Here is a 17,477-nt window from a genome sequence, read left to right as displayed (position 1 = left end):
AGCTGAAGAAATCCAAATCCTACTTCTGCTTTGTTCTTTTGTATATTCATTATACTACACTGATCTTATCTTCTATCTACTTGGAGCACTCCACTGGAGCATGCCCCTCTTAATTTCTTAAAAAGTGTTTATTTGTAGTAATGAAAAATATTTTGCTCTTCAGGCAAATAAATGAATAAATAAAACTTCCAAAGCAGTTTACAGTGTTTAGTAATAGGATTGACCCTGCCATCATCATCTTATTTAAGCTTGAGGTTATCATTATACTTGTCTCTCCTGTCAGGTAGGAGTAACAAATAATACCGTGCTATTTCCTATACTTATTTTCTTTCAATACTATAAAAGATTAAACCATTAATCAGCTTTAGATTTGACCAGTTTCATCAAGGCCATTAAACAAATTTGCTGTAGTTTGCAAACATTTTCACCCTAATCTTAGCTTATTTTTCAAAGCCACATTATACATGTGCAAAGATAATGTAAATAGCTACATAGATAGATGCTTCAAGAACTGAGTCTCAAGTCCAAGCTCTTCTACACTTTCTACTTTTGAAACATATGTGTCTTTCCAACAGCAGCTTTCAGAATATTCTCAAGCTTTCACTGGTAGGGAGTTTATTCAAACTAGTTTAATGAGCTTTCTCAGTGGTGGCCCCCCAGTTATGGAATGATCTTCTCATCAAGGCCCAACTGGTGATAACATTCCCATCTTTTTAGCATCAGCTTAAAACTGCCTTCTATTCTCAGGCATTTCATGGCATATGTTGGGTTGTGTCAGCTGTTTTAATTAGGCCTAGTTTTACTGAAATTGTTTTACATCATTTAACTGCTTAATATTCCATATTTTGGAATTTTAAACTGTTTTAAATATGTACACTGGAATTTTATTGTATCTGTATTTTTACTGTATCTCGTTTGTGTATTTTTGTGAAATTATTGTGAACCACCCAGAGAGCTGCAGCTATTGGGTGGTAAAGAAATAAGGTAGGTAGATAAATAGTCTCAAAGCTGTTTTTAAGCTTCAGCTTTCCAAATCACAATATGGGAAATGCAACATATAAACATAAATACATGTAGTCTAAGAAGATGCAAAAATCAATATACTCACATCCTGCTGGATAATTATGATATCTTCCCCATTTTGAACCTGTAATTGAGGAACTATTGGAAGTGCATCCTGAGATGCTGACATTGCCATGGCAATAGCTAACGCTTCCTCTTCTTCAGCTTCCATCTTTTCCTTGCATTTTTGATTATGATTTACATCATCTTTGTATGTGTTATCATTTTCTGCACGTTCAGGAGACAAAACTGCCACTTCGGACTTGAATGTAACTGTTCCATCACTAGTTGGCATTGATGATTCAAGTAAGTCCTCCATACTGGAATTGAGCTCCGTATTAATATCCAGTTGATTACGTTTCTCTTCTACTGGGGTGAAAACTGTTTCTTCACTTGGTATAACTGCACTACTAGTTTTATCACACTGTGATATATCATTTAAATTAAGTGTCATGCTATTTTTGGAGGTTCCTCCCTGTTTGGTCATGTCACATGGAGTAGGCCGAGATGGCTTTGGCCGGTGTATATGACTGAATGGCAGAGGCCTGGCCTGTGGGAAAACTGGGGAAAGTTTTTCTGGTTCTTTATGATCACCACAGTTTCTTTGAATCTGAAGAGAAAGCTTTCGCTGCATTTGTGGAGAAGCAGAGGGTACTTTACAGGGAACAAATCCCTGAGGTCTAAGTTTAGAAATATCCGCTCCTGTTGGTAGAAGTGGTGTAGTGGGAGAAGGCAATATTGGGAATACTGACTGGGAATGACAGGATGAGATTGAAGAGTTCAAGCACTGACCATGGGGTCTGCCTTTTGTCTGAATGGCTGGCTTTGGTTGTTCAATTGCTCCTGAAGAAGCAGGAAGTCCCAAGGAAATACCAGCCACTGTGTCAGAAATGTCCTCTGGACTGGCACTTGTTTTTTTATCACCCATACCTTTCCCCTTTTTCCCTGATAAATGGATTGTGTTATTTGGAGTATTGCTCTCTGTTGATTCTGGAGAGTTATCAGGAACTGGAGGCTGTGCAAATTCACGCCTGCATTCACTGGAATGCATCTCCTCCATACCTAGCTGAATGGCTTCCGCAATTTCCATTTCATCTGCTATAGCCATCAACCGCCGACGCATTCTTGTATGATGTGTAGAGCTTGTCATACTCAACATTTCTAACAGTTTTACAAACACATAGGGTACTCTTGCAACCATTCTGGCAGCACTTAAAAATACCCTCCGAGACAGTTTGCCAACCATTGAGTGGGAGTTGTCGATTGATTGTAGAGCAAAGCTCAACAATGACAGTAGCTTTTTGTACCTAAAAGTAATATAAAACACAGTGTCAATTTATCTTACGAGAGGTATATTAAGAAATAAAAGCAGAAGGTCTTCACCGCAAGTTTCCTCCCAAATATCTTTTTGATGTATGATTTTCATTTTTTAATCACTTGAACTTTGATACGTGAAAAAAACTTCCAACAAAAGAGGCATTATTTTCTAAAGTAGTACCTGTCTACTACAGTGTCTGCCTGCAAAACATCTCCACTGATAATGTGGGGGTAAAATTCAGCAGGAAACTCCAATAGCAGTCTGTCTATAAGACAAAGACGTCCAAGCAGTGCTTGCCAGTTGTTGGATTCAGGCTGTGTTCCAAGGATGCAATTTAAGACGAAATCAATACCACCAATGCCAATGGACCCTTTAAAAAAGGATAAATAAGAAAGTAAGACATATATACCGAAAACAGGTTTTCTATGATAAAGGGAGATAACAGATAGGTCTCTCTCCGTATCAGCCAAGTACCTACAAATTAAGTCATGGTGCTATTAAAACAATATATAAAAGAATGATAGTTGTCATAGTGAACATTTAAATGTGTCACTGGAGGAAAAATAAGCACCACAATTAGATGAGCTAAATAGTGGCATGGCAAATGCTATCACTCGAGTGGTGAAGAGCCAATTGCGGTAACAGAACACATGCTTTCCATACAGAAGGTTCCAGGATGAATCCCTGGCTTCTCCAGGCAGGGCTGGGAAATCTGCAGAGCCACTGCCAGTCAGTTTTGACAGTACTGGGCTAGATGGACCAATGATCTGACTCAGTATAGGGCAGCTACCTATACATTTCGCTTTGTACTTTCAAATGGAATCAACTGAAGTTTTACAAATACTTTTCTAAGAAGTAAAATGACTAATCATGTTTTCAGAGAACTGTAGATCCTAGCCTTCAAATTTCTGTTCAAAACCCAGGTCCTAAAAGCCTTTGGTATTATTCTTCAGACCCCATACCAACCAAATTAAAGCCCATGTGTATGTAACCACACCTGCACACAGTCATCCCTTGCTGCTATCACCCAAAAAGCCCACCACCTAAAATTTTAATAGAAGGAAAGAAGAGGCTCTCTGTAAAGCACCAGATCCACTGAAAAATGTCATATAATATAAACATAAAATGAAGTTTTACCAGATTTAAGTATTTCTCTACCAACTGCCAGCTCTCCTGCCTGGCCTTTGCACATTTCCAAAAGCGTTGAAACTGAAAGCTGGCTTGTGCGACTATAAAGAGTCAAAAACAGAAGTCTTTTATTAGCTTATTTTGCAAGTATAGCTATACATTTATATGTAAAGAAACTGCCACAGTGTTTTCATCAAGAACATTTCTCAATAGGAACAATTTTTAGAACCTAAGAAGAGCCATGCTGGATCAGGCCAAGGGTCCATCTAGTCCAGCACAGTGGCCAGCCAACTGCCCATGGGAAATCCACAAAATGGACATGAATATAAAACACTCTCTCACCTATGTTTCCCAGCAGTGGTATACACAGACACACTGCCACTAATACTGGAGGTGATATATAGCCATTGGAACTAGTAGCCATATCCATGCATATGTCCAATCCCCTCCTAAAACCATCCAAATTGGTGGCCATCACTATCTCTTGTAGAAGAACTTCAGACTTCACTAACTTCTTTACTCATTTTCAAGTATTTCTGTTAATATATATATATATATTTTAAAAAGTAATACATGGCTTGAGCTACAGTTTTGAAGATTTTACTGGATCTGAGTTTTGCTTATGGAGTAAAGTGTTGAGGATGCTGAACAAGTGCTGTTGACTCTGGTTGTTACCTTCACATTCAACTTCCAGAAGTAATGCTGCAAATTAGATGCTAACTTTTTCCTTTGCTCAGAGTAACAGATGATTTTAAAAGTCCCTTCTCTAGAATCAACTTGTTTAGTATTGTGTGATCTAGTCTGCCTGCCAAGTCCAGCAGCAAATTTATTCACTGATTCTGTGGTCTGATGTTTTAATTTTCCTTTCTTAACAAGCTGCACTGGGTTTGGGAGAACCAACCTCGTCAAGGCAGCCTGGTACCTACTTTGGGTCTGTTTAGAATTGAAACACATTGGGGAATATCTGATTCTCCATCTTAGATGACTGTCTGATGCTGAGACAGATAAAAGAAGGCAGAATGATACCCAGCAAAGCTCAGGCTCTAAGGAGAACCACTGGCAGGGCCAGAAAAGATGCTGTGACTGTTCATGCACACTGCACACTCTTATGTGGGACTGCACAAAGTCTATGAAGCTTATGTGTGTCATTGTGCCTTTACAATGTACATCCACTCTGGAATACTGACATAGTTGATAATGTGCAAGACAAACAACTGCAAAGACAAATTCCATCGCAAACCATTTGTGATATGGAAAATTTGAACATCTGCACAGGGGTTTTTTCCTTTTGCAATATAAGTATTTATTGTGGAAAATATGAGATCCAACATATTAATACCACACAACCTTACTATTAATCAAGAATTATGTGAGGGTTACTAATTCCTCAAATAATCACAATGGCCAGATTCACATGACATGCGCAAGGTTCCTGATCACCCTGTTTGAGCACTGTACATTCAAACGTGTAGCTGCATATACCTGGAATATTTTGAAACTTCTCATGGATTAAATAGCATGCACTGAGCCAGCCATGTCAAGTGAACAAGGTCAATAACTAGCTAAATAATTTTAAGAGCTACTAGTGATTATTTTGGTTATCAATTTCATGTTTCCAGGATAAACATCACTTATTGTACAGAACAGTATGTACATGCGCCGATGGCTTCAAGTCTTTTCCTCACAAATGTGCCCCTTGTCTTTTAAGAGACCCTCCCATTCTGAATATAAAGCTTGCAAAATTTAAATGCTATACCTGTTGGCATCTGCACATTTCACCAATATAGTTTCCACAACTGGTTTTAGAAGTTGTTGCAATTTTGCTCTCTCTGCCAAGCTATGACAGGGGGTATATACCAGCATGGCTCTTAATGTTTTCTAAGGAAGAAAGGAAAAGATGTGTTTAAAACCAATTCAAAAACTGTATCTAGAAGAGTAACAGTAGTTAGGCTGTTGCAGCAAGACTAGAGATTTACAACAATACATTTATTACAGGAAACAAACAATCTAATCAAATAATATCCTGCCTACAAATCTGTTACCTTCTCAGGCACCAAAAAAATGAAATTTTATTTAAAATTTATAAAATGTATACAGGATAGCACATAGAGTGATGGGCCAAATAGTAACTGATCATGAAGAGAAAGCCATCATTCATTTCACTCATGCTAATAGCAGAGTTATTAACATTGTTAAGAAGATACAAAGCCTATCCCAGTCTTCCAATTTTTTTAATTGACACCCCCCCCCCCCCACCCAAAAAAAAAAAAAAGAGCTAGGCAGTACAAATCCAGGACGGGAATACCTGCAGTAAACAGCAAGAGGTAACATTCATCATACACTTGCATATCTAGTCTAAAGTTAGCATACTGGTCATCTCAAGTGTGTCTACTTGAGGAACTCGTTGCACCAATACTTCAAAGAATAAAAAATTTCAAATGCTATACCAATAACATGAAGGCACAAACAATCATGTCCTGAAGTTTTTACTTAACTAATTTTCAATCCAGATATTCACTAGCAGCTGGCACTGGAACAGTCTGGGGAACTAACACAAGCCCGTCTTCCACCAGGCATAGAAGGCATTCATGAGCACCAAAGCTACCATGCAAAAGCTGGACTCCACCAAGGTTATTCACATGATTTATCTCCCCATCCCCTCCCCACCAAACAAAACAAAGGAGGGGGAAATCAATAATACACATTATTCATGCTATTTGAGTTCTGGCTCTTGGTGAAGATACAGGTGAGAGCCTTGCCTGTTTGTTTCTTGGCACGTATCCAAATGCTTGAGCCATTCTGCCATCATCTCATACATTCTAGGTCTCTGGTGATTACTTAAATAGTGCTTTTCTTTCTCTAAAATGTGTTGGAAATTCTGTATTAGAAAAGAACAAGTTACTTACTAAAGCAGCAATATACACTTTGTAGACAGGGTCAGCACAAACCATGGAAAGTACACTGCAGCAGGACTCCACAACAACATCTCCTGAGATACTGGTCTGTGATGATCCACTAGCTGCTCCCAGATTTCCAGCATTTGTGGTGTTTCCACTGTTGCTTCCAGAGTTTCCAGTGCTTTCACCATTAGCCAATAAAAGAGCACCACTAACATCATGGGAGAGACGTCTAAGGGCCATCTCACGTATATTCCAGTTTCGAGAAAACAAGCAGCCAACTAATTCCATTCCAAATACCTAGAATATAAAAGTTATGCCATTTAGATGTTCCTTGTCAGCAATTTACTCAGATATTCAAATTGAAATACACATGTTCTATGTGAACACTGAAGTGATATAGGCTATTTAGTACCATACCAGTATGAAAACAAATATATGCATCAGGCATTATTTAGTGACAAAAGGAAGTATACACAAGTACTTAAGAAAAGCTGTACTAGATCTGACCAAGGGTCTATCTAGTCCAACATTCTGTTCACAGTGGCAAACCGGTTGCCCGCAGGATCCCACAAGCAGGACATGAGTGAAACTGTACCCTCTTGCCCAAGTTCCCCAGAAACTGGTGCACGTAGGCATACTGCCTCTAGTAAGACAGTCAGCATTCAGCTATCAGAAGTAAGTCATGACTGATAGCCTTCTCCTCCATGAATGTGTCCAACTCTTTTTAAAGATCCAAGATACCTGTTCCTTCACACTGTTTCACTTGTTCTTGATTTCTGGCTTGTGTTTGACTATCCCCCTGTTCCTGGACTGTGCTACAACAGATTCCTGATTTGACTTTAGCCTGTTTGCAATTTGGACTTGTGACTTGGACTGGTGACTGGATTCTGGCTTTGAACACCTTGCCTTGTTTCCTGGGTCCTGGTGCATTATCTGTTACCCAGCTGCCCATGCTCTGGGCCCTTAGTTTCAATGGAATGAACTTGTTCTATGAGTACCAGGAACTCATTATGCTTAGCACACACTCAGGACTTCTATTGAGCTGGCAGACAGTCATATATACAGTACAATACACTGGACAGCCCCCAGGGCTCAGTTGGGGGTCCATAACTAGGTTGTTGCTTAATTGGTATTAGTGAGTTTCTTAACCTGGTAAACTAAGCTGTCTACTAGGAGAAAGTGAGGAATTTACTTGAATTTTTTCATTTACAGCTTCCAATTCCTTATTAGGAGAAGGGAGAAAAAGGTTCACTGCTGGCCTCCTTGCCCGGTTGTCAAACTTGCACAGCTGGTTATCTTACTTGTGTACTGATGCTTTGTCACTGTGGCTCCTCATGTTTGGAAGCGGGCTTCCTCACAACCTTGCCTCCTCATATAGCCCTAGGTAAGTTGGCCAACCTGCCACAGTCAATCTGATTAGAGGGCCTCATTTGAAAAGCAAGGGAAGCTGTGACACTACACTAGCTACCAATGAATGTGAATTGATTCCTCTAGAGCAGGGGTCTGAAACTCAACTGACCTGGGGGCCGCTGGAAGTAGAGGCTGGGTGAGGCTGGGCCGCATCAAGTATTCCACCCCCGCGGTGGGGGTGAGCCACTCATCCGGCGTCGCTCCCGGAGGCCGGCCGGGCGCCGCCGGCGCTTTGAAGGCCACAGGGCCCCTCCCCCGTGCCCTGCCCCTCCCGGCAATTGGCCCGCGGGCCGCGAGTTTGAGACCCCTGCTCTAAAACCTAGAAATACTTTATTCAGGAGAGAGAACAATCATCTATGGAAACTTCCTAGTCAGGGAAGGGGAGAATAGGCAATGGATCATTGGAGGGGGCAACAGACAAGAAGTAGGTGATTTGGGAACTGATGTAATTTGGAAGGGCTGAATTCCTTTTGGCATTTTTTAAACTAAGTGATAAGCTGGGATGGCTCTGTTTCTGAGCTCTCATTTGTCAGCACCTAAAATCCCAAGTCTATATGAACCCAAACTGAAGCTAGCCTTCACTTTTTGTTTATAAGCAGATTCTTCCACGGGCTAACATACACGGTAGACTTTGTCAGTACAGAGCACTGTACTGCTTCTCTTTCCCCTTAGTTTAAACATGGACACTCTGCTGGAGCAAAGCAGCAAAAACTGTAAATTTCTGCTGAATTCCTGAATGCACCCCAGGATTTTGCTCCCATTTGTTGTTTTTCATTGACATACAGTTCTAAGAGATGAAGAGAATGAACTTCCAGGGTACAGTTTGGAATTTATGGCAAGTACTTTGAATGAGTTGTAGAGCACACTCAAGTTTAACATCTTTTGAAGTTTTCCACAGTCCAAACCTATGATCATGCTCTAGGTTGCCAGAATTAGACAAAGGGTCCAATATTGGCAAAGAGAGGTACATGGAGGTTGTGGCATAGCCCCAGTCCATGTACAACAGCCAAATAAGTTCTTACTGATTTTTTAAAGTTTATATTTCTTCTTTCTACAAGGTACGGGAAGCTCATAATATTTAAATATGATTTCTAATAATTACAAAAGCAAACCAGAAAACAAATCCAAGTGACTTAGGGAAAAAGCTTTTTAAGTACTGCCCAAACTTAAGCAAATAGAGATGTTTTAAACTGGTGATTAAAAGCAAATAGGCACCTGATAAATGTGGCCAGAAAGGGTATTACAAAGTCAGGGTGCTACTGTGTTAGAGTCGGCCCACATAAGAGCATTTTACCCCCAAAATAGGAATGGCAGCCACCCAAACCATGAAGCTTGAAGTCACCAGAAAACTAGACACACACCCACATATTTATTCCTTTGCGCAACATAGCCAACCGTGCTCTTCACAGTAAAGCAAAGCAGAACCTGTTACAGAAGCTTAAAAACCAAGTAGTTTTAATTAAGTGCCTTTAGAAATGTGACAAACCTGAATCCATGGCTCAGCTAAGTCTTTGTAGGCAGAAGGGATTTGCTGAACCCCATAATGAGTAAGGTTAAAATTACTATCTTGACTCCTTCGTGGTGAGGCAGCTATAGGCTGCTGAGTTTGCTGCTGCACCACACAGAGAACAGAAGGGGAATCAACAGGGCTTGGCAATTCATGACTATAAAGAAACAAATTATTATTATTAATTTTATTTCTACGTACACTGCCCAAAAGACAAAGTTCTATGAGTGGCTTACAACATTATCACAAAATACAGCTGCATAGCATAGAATATAGGTAGAATATAGGCAAAGAGTTAATATTTGCATATTCTGAGCATGTTCAGGGATATCCTTTGGGTTTTGAATTTCAAATTTTGCAATAAGGTTCTCAGCTTAAAAACATATATAAAATGTTTTATCTCTTACAAGTATTTGTAAGGAAACCAAAACAGCTTACATAGCTTGACTTCTCCCCATTTTATCACAGCAGACCTGTGAGTTAGATTAGGCTGAGAGCCAGTGACTGGCCTGAAGTCACCCTGTGAGATTTATGGCTGAGTGGGGACTACAATCCAGACCTTCTGAATCCCAGCTCACCGCAACCACTAGACCACATATGCTCCAACAAATTCAAATTAAACAAATCCTTACCCATAGAAATCATTAGATCTCCACTTAGATCTACAAAGAGGACATATAAGAGGTTCTCGGTTTCTCCTGCATTCCTCTGCCCCTAACATCGCAGCAATGTAAGAGAGAAGAAAATAAATAAAGTTAGTAACATAACACAATTTTAGTGAAAGGTATAACTTTGGTAAGTGCATGTAGAAAGTATGAGTAAACAGTAAATGTACATATGAAAAGCCAATTATATCTTTATTTATAGACTGGACAAATACAGTTGAATAGTATATGTAGTCAGTTACAGCATGAGTACTTTGCCATTTTCCTCTACAGTGGAGGATTGTTTAGCATATTCTGTTATTTCCTATAACAGCTTTAAAAACTCTCTCTGTGTATTGTACTATCATAATCCCATAGTTGAAACAAGAAATCAAAGGCTACTCAATGTACTTGATACATTTACACAGTCAAATTGGTGCTGTTATCACAATATTGTCTAGGTCAATATGAACTTTTCCATCCAAGTTAACTGTGTAAATCTTACAAACATTCATATTTGTAACTATTTGCTTCCCTTGCATTTGTTCATTCTTTCAAAAAAGAAATAAAATCTACCATGAGTTCTTATATCTATTATCTTTCTTACCTAAACTCTAAAGCATAACATCATTACATTTCCATGAGGAAATGTCTTCTCATTTACTTCATTCCAATAGATTCCAGTTAATGAATAATCTTTTCACAAATAATTTCTGAATATTAATGGAGGAATATCTTTTATAACACCACTTATTGTTCTTATCATCTTGCTTTCTCAAAGCTGGCAAGGACCTAAGTTGTCATTATTTATTCTTTAAAGTGAAAATGGCCACTCCTATGGTCAAGTACCCATTTGGCATTATAAATTACGTACATATTGACATGCAGTGGTGGTGAAGTTTATTTCTGCAACCATCTTCACAGACAGTCAAGCTCTCTTCATCCAACATGCCTAGCAAACAAATGGGGCACATCTGTTCTTCTTCATCCTTGATACTATTAAAAAAGTTTACCAATGTTAAAAACAGTATCATAGATCCTTAAGATTTATTTACATTTATATCGCTCAATCAGACTAAGGCATGGGTCCTCAAACTATGGCCCGCGGGACGCATCCAGGCCGCCATGCTGATTTATCCAGCCTGCCTCAGAGCTTTTGAACCCGCTCGGAGAAAACGATCTCCGAGCAAGTCCAAAAGCTCTGAGCCGGTGCAGGCGTACTCAGAGGGGAGATGGCCATGATGGCAGGCATGCTCATGCAAGGAAGGCAGGTGCAATCGTGGTCGTGCTTGGGGAGCAGACATGGCCGCAGGCACGTCTGCCTTCCCCGCACAAGCACACCCGTGAGCATGCCCATCTCCCCCCGAGCACGCCCGCGATTGTGCCAGTCTCCCCCCCGAGGGTGCCCACGATCACACCCATCATCCCCCCCAGCATGATCATGCCCGTCTTCTCCCCCCCAGCACAATCACGAACACTGTAGCTATGTCCCTTGAATATGGACATGCTCTTCCCCACCTCATCTTGAGCTTCTGCTGTAGCCCAAGGGAGCAGAGCAAACATTTTTTAATTTTTAATTATTTTTTAAATTTTAATTAATTTTTAATTATTTTTCTAGATTTTAATTTTAATTAAATTTTAATGTGCAGTGTGCATAGGAATTCATTCACATTTTTTTAAACTATGGTATGGCCCCCCAACAGTCTGAGGAACAGTGAACTGGCCCCCTGTTTAAAAAGTCTGTGGACCCCTGGACTAAGGAATAGGTCCCCGATATGGGGTGCATTCTATCACACTGTAAGTAACAGAACATTAACATTCAGTTGACCATGCAATTTTCTACACCTACTATGAATGCTTGTTTACATACCACCTTTATCCCACAGATTACTGCTCAAAGTAGGCTGCACATTATGCCTTTGTGCATAATGTTATGATGTTTTGCACATTTCATCATATGTTTCTTCAACAGCAGCCAATTCCAGGATTTGTGCCACACTGGCATGGAACTTATTATGATTAGCTGCATTACTTGTTAAAGCAGTGGTGTGGAAAAGCCAGTAGGCTAAAGCAACTTGAAAAATTTCAAAGAAATACTTCTCTAGAGAGGGTTTACAGACTTATAAACATTCAGATGCCACTAACATCTCAGGGGTTGTATATAAATACATGTACAAGAAATGAAAATCATCCAGATCTACCCTATTTATTACATAACGATACACATTTCTGCATACAAAAGTTTCGGTGTATTAAATGTATAAGATCAACAGCTGAAGCAGGTTATATAATAATCACTAGGACAGATTTAGGTTGCTACAGGAAATAGTGAAGCAGCTGTGGATATGGTTTCTTTTCACACTAGGAAGACTCAGATGGAAAAATTCCATGGTTTTCCTACTAGAAGTAAATGGAGTGGCATGTGAAAAAGCTAATGGGAAGCACTTCTAAAGATCCTATAGTAGCATTATAAACCTGGCCAATCTACCATCAAGATAAATTCTTGCTTTTTTGACTTAAAGACTGGGGAGAAATCCACAATATAGTGACAATGCAGATAATGAAGTCCTCCAGATAATGAAGTCCTCCAGTTATGTCAAGTAGTGATTAGCAACGAAGTTAATAGACTAAGTTCCTGCAAACACTATCAATAGTATAGCTCAGAAGTAGGACATGATTTGCTACAGAACTTTGCTTTCTAAATCTTGAGGGCACAAATGCATTTGGATGTTTAGAGCCAGATAACAGATGGTTCAACCACCAGAAAAGCCATACACAAATATTATATATTCAATGCTGCCAACTTCAAAGTGATATAATGAACTGTCGATATTTAAGAACAGAATTTACATTTGAACTGTTTCTCTGAACTACCTAAAATATAAAATGTCATATAGTATATATATGTACATTTGTACATATATGCAAGTGTACATTTGTATATATATACAGAAATGTACATATATCAGATATATATGCATGTTTTGAATGAATTATATTTAGAAATGCATAATTCTTCAAGAATATATAAAGAAGGTCTAACTTTCTAAAAGGAATGTTAGTTACTACACTGTGACATTTTTATATGAATCTGCAGGCCCATTGAGTGTTTCTGATATAGTCAGATCCTTCCACACATGAACATTGTTATGCTTCAGAATCTCTTCAAGCCCCCATCCATCTTTCTCCCTTAGAATGCTAGTATTTCCACAAAATCCTCTGTTTAGCCCCCTATTCCTCATCCCTAACTGAAACTACTTTCCCATCTACAATTTATTTTAGAGTATATCCAAGTATAGGGAATATCCAATGAAGTACTTCAAAATGACAAACTTTGGTCAGTGGAAGAGGGACCAAATGCAGTTACCTGCATACCCTCAAAATCTGGCCTCAAGAGAGTTCATGATTCATGTATAACATACCTAATATATACTAAAGACGTTAGAGAAAATGCCTGCCATAAGAGAGCAACAAATTCCTGTTATCAGTGAGCTTCTTTATTAGACCTAGCTAGCTGGAAAAGGCTAAAAGAACAAACAAAAATCATGCTCGACGCATCCAATCAAAGAAAAATAAAAAACAGAACCTTTGTTAATGTAGGTCACCTTGTACAGAAGGTAACAAAAAGCCTTGTGCCAGTTTTGCTGCAATAAAGTAACACAGCTATCCCTCTATTAGGGGATTGACAAAAGAAAATAAAATCTTAACTAAAAGGTGGGGAGGAGGGGTTAGCACTACGTATTTTCTTTAGAAGAATTACTAACCTGTTTTCTGAACTAGATGTAGACGTACTAGATGATGACAATGTATGAGAATTTGACATGCGTGAGACAAACTTCTGGATGGTGTTACGAGATGGGGCTTTGATCCTTGAGCTACGCCTACTGTGATATTTCTGGAACAAACTCTCAACCTAACATTGGAAAAAAATGTTAACAATAGCTATTATGCTATCAGTTCCTCAAAACTGTTATCTTTTAAATAAAGATTTAATTGCAATTATTCTATAACGTAATAATGATCCAGTCACAATAGTATTGGTACTTCTTTATATAAATAAAAAAATAAACACAAAACAAATTTGTGACCACCACAAGCAATAAGGGATGGATTCAGTTTTTAAACAGTCAGTGTTTTGTTTTATGTACCTCCTACTCAAAGACCAAAACAACTCACTTAAGACATGTGAGCATTGATTCTGGGTTGGATCTAGGCTTGGTCATAATCAGAGCAGATCCACTGGTATTTTATTTATTTATTTATTTATTTATTTAGAAAGCTTCTATGCCGCCCCACTCGCCAAAGCCTCGGGGTAGCTTACAACAATAAATCAGTATCAGAGGGACAAGTTATTCATGACTACTCTAAAAACAACTAAGTCTAGATCCAAACCCTGAATGTTGTACAGATCCCTGTTAGATAAATCTAGATGGCCAAACCTCCATGATTTGGCAATAGACAATGGCACCTCTGCATTTTATCTACATTGCTGCCAGAAACTGGAAAAATGGGTAAATAACAGCAGAAAGGATGCTGATGTCATGTTTTCCTAACAGTGTTTCTAGTTTTATGTGCATTATTCTCATGCTTTCACATCTGTGTAAGAACACGTGCAACAGGCTTGATCTCTTGACTGAGGTGAAGAGGCTGTAATATTGTTCTTAGCCTTGGTGGAAAACCTTGCTATGGTTAAGAGATATATCACCTCAGTTATCAATTTAACCTTAGTTAAGGCTAAAAAGGTTAAGATTTGTAGAATCTGGTTTGTCTTAATCACAGGTAAATATAATTTCTGATGTAGTTAAGATAACAAAGGAGGGATATAAGGAAGAAACACAGCAATCTACTTCTCCTCCTAAGCTCTTAACAGTGATTTGATGATGAACCCTGATAAGTATGTACGAACCTCTAGCTATTAAACTGGAAGACCTCTAATGGAAAATTATCTAATGGACCCCATCAATCCAGTTGATGTTGGTCAGCTGTAGAAGCTTTTAGATATCAACAACCTCCTTCCTCCACCCCGCAAAGAAGCTTTTTAGAAGTGTTAGGATATTTTAGAAATTACAGTAATACTACTGTTACTACATATTTAATTTCAACAATGATAAATTTCAGCTATGGCCTAAGAATATGGCCTATGTGGAAAGAGAAAGGATGGCACTACCTCAAAGTTCTTCAAGGTCTTTCGCCAAAGCATTGGATCTGAAGATTCAAGCTGGAAAACTCGAAGCATAACAAACAGCAGATGAATGCAAAATGTGCCACGTCCACAGCTGCAGGTCTGTAAACACAAAAATGTTTTCTGTTTTTATTACGGCTTCTGTAATCCCCCCCCCCCCAATTTTTGGAAAAAGAAATCTGTGCATGGCAATGGCTTTCTTCTGGTAGCTTTTGCTTCAGTAATTTTGGCACAGTAAATGGAACACATTGTTTTTATATATAATAAGCAAATACGGCTGTTTATGCTTAACTGAGATTTTGCTAATGCCCTCAGCTAATATTCATTGAAATGGGAAAAATATGCCCAAAAAGCCCATAGGAAGTAGTTATCTTTCAGTACCTTTTCAGCTATTAACCATTTTATACTTTAGAAGGTTGTAGTAGAGTGTATGCTTAAATTTGATATCATAATCACTTAATTCTTTTGAATTTATTCACTGCATGCATAACAATAAAATAGGCATACTGTATGCTGTTCATACCTGAGGACCAATAAATACTCTGTATTTATTATCTGGGCTGTCTCCTCCTATCAAGAAAGAATTAGGTCCTATTTGCTGTAAGAGGTACAATCTGGCTCTCATTACTTTGTTGACTCGCCGATTTGTTTCTTCAGGACTATATGGTGAGAAGCCATCTGGAGATGGAGCTCTTCGTGGAGGTGTTATTCGTCCACTCTGAAACTTAAATCAATATCTTCCATTACATTTTCAAGAATTTTGGTACCAGTTCCCAACTTCTCCCCTCTAATCTATACATACAATTTGTCACTGCCTTTGTCTTACAGAGGAGGAATTTATCCTTATGAAATAGTAGTTATGGACAGTATTTTAATATTTCTTAAATACTGTCACCTCTCCCACCAAAGATCTTCAAAAATATAATTGTCTGTGTTGGTTTTGTCTAACTAAAACCACATTTATACATCTTTCTGCTTTGGACTGAAAAGGCTTACACTGTAGAGATTAAAGTCTTAAAAAAATAACAACAACAATCTAATCACAGAGGAACCAGATTACTTCCCTGAGCCTACACATAACAATAGAGAAGTTCCACTCATGTTACCCCAACCTAAATTTCCAATGGTGGTGAGACCTGTAAGATTCAGCTGGATGAACAGACTATTGTTGGAGAAGAGACACTTTAAATTATCATGGCCTTAAATTGTATCAGTAGTTACATAAGAGCTTTCCACTTACAGGCACAGGCGATACCCTTTTCCTTCTTACACCAGGAGATTCAGATTTAACAGTTCTAGAAGAGAATGAGGAGGAACTACTAGGAGAAGGGCTCCGTCTCCCCTTCTGAGTAGGTGAAGTAGCACATGTTTGTCCTTCTGGAGGAGGTTCTACTGTAGGTTTGTTTGCTTCACAACCATCTCCTTTTATCGGTATTGGCTTTACCACCTTGTAAGAAAGATATGAAATGATTTATGGTTACCTAACTATCTTCTTAAAGAAAGAAATCCAATACATTTATTTGATTCTCATCATATCAAATCCTGTCAGTTTCCCTTGATGCTCACGGGAATCTATTTCAAGTCAAATGAGTATGTGCAGATGATTCATGCAAACCTAGTTGCAGTCCGTATTAATGCTAACTAGCTTCTCTCATGAAAACTTGTCAGAGCTCATATGGATAATATGTAGTATGCATTATCTAGTCTGGGAATATGAGGTCTGCACTGTAACTAAAAGAAAGCTGCACTGTAACTGTCAATATTAGGCTAAAAATAGTCTGGAAGGGCTTCAAACTTTTGGAGAAGCTTACATGCTCATTATAATTTGATTTTTTGATAGTTGCTGATGACATAGAATTTTTTAGAAAAATTGCTAAGGTTGGCTACAGTATAAGAATGCTAGCCCAAATTGTCATTGGTATTTCATTAGCTGCCCAGTTCTACGGATCAATGCCTTAATTATCCAACTGGATTTTTGTAGAAAGACAGATAAAGCAGGGAATATCTCCTCTTGTACTCTTCCTTCTGTTTGTTCCCCTTGTGTTGCAAAACTTGTAGACCTCGCCTCATCTTTGTTTCTCCAATTGCACTGGGTTTAGCTACAGGTAAGCTCTTAATATACTAGTATTAAAATGTTGTCTGGCATATTTTGATTGTATAATTTCCCCCCAGCTATGATTGTAAATATAGTTCTATCTTCTGAGAGAGTTCAATATAAAATGCTAACAGCAGGGGGCAATGTTGTAGTATTTTCAGGACACAAATTTGACTTTTACAGTACACTGTTAAGACATTTGATATTTCAAGCTTCACAATCAGCAACTCA

At 38.6% G+C, this 17,477-nt stretch overlaps 1 protein-coding gene across 3 annotated transcripts in view; it reads right to left on the bottom strand.

Moving 5' to 3' along the window:
* Positions 1-17,477, bottom strand: part of MAP3K1 (mitogen-activated protein kinase kinase kinase 1) — a 64,048-nt gene that overhangs the window by 13,734 nt on the left and 32,837 nt on the right. For 2 of the 3 annotated variants that reach the window (XM_044445962.1, XM_044445964.1), the window contains 12 exons: positions 16,392-16,598; positions 15,675-15,875; positions 15,137-15,253; positions 13,734-13,882; positions 10,844-10,965; positions 9,958-10,039; positions 9,305-9,482; positions 6,415-6,705; positions 5,265-5,386; positions 3,518-3,609; positions 2,561-2,750; positions 1,109-2,369 (listed from right to left, as the gene is read on the bottom strand). In XM_044445962.1, coding sequence (XP_044301897.1) covers positions 1,109-2,369; positions 2,561-2,750; positions 3,518-3,609; positions 5,265-5,386; positions 6,415-6,705; positions 9,305-9,482; positions 9,958-10,039; positions 10,844-10,965; positions 13,734-13,882; positions 15,137-15,253; positions 15,675-15,875; positions 16,392-16,598 — 3,012 coding nt within the window. The remainder of the gene's footprint in view (positions 1-1,108; positions 2,370-2,560; positions 2,751-3,517; positions 3,610-5,264; positions 5,387-6,414; positions 6,706-9,304; positions 9,483-9,957; positions 10,040-10,843; positions 10,966-13,733; positions 13,883-15,136; positions 15,254-15,674; positions 15,876-16,391; positions 16,599-17,477) is intronic. The other variant, XM_044445963.1, reaches the window with a different exon arrangement.

The sequence above is a fragment of the Varanus komodoensis genome, unplaced genomic scaffold (genome assembly GCF_004798865.1).
Source record: "Varanus komodoensis strain SLA01 unplaced genomic scaffold, ASM479886v1 scaffold5, whole genome shotgun sequence".
Lineage (NCBI taxonomy): Eukaryota > Metazoa > Chordata > Lepidosauria > Squamata > Varanidae > Varanus > Varanus komodoensis.
Note: the sequence above shows the minus strand (reverse complement) of the source record. Positions and strands in the feature narration are given on the sequence as shown.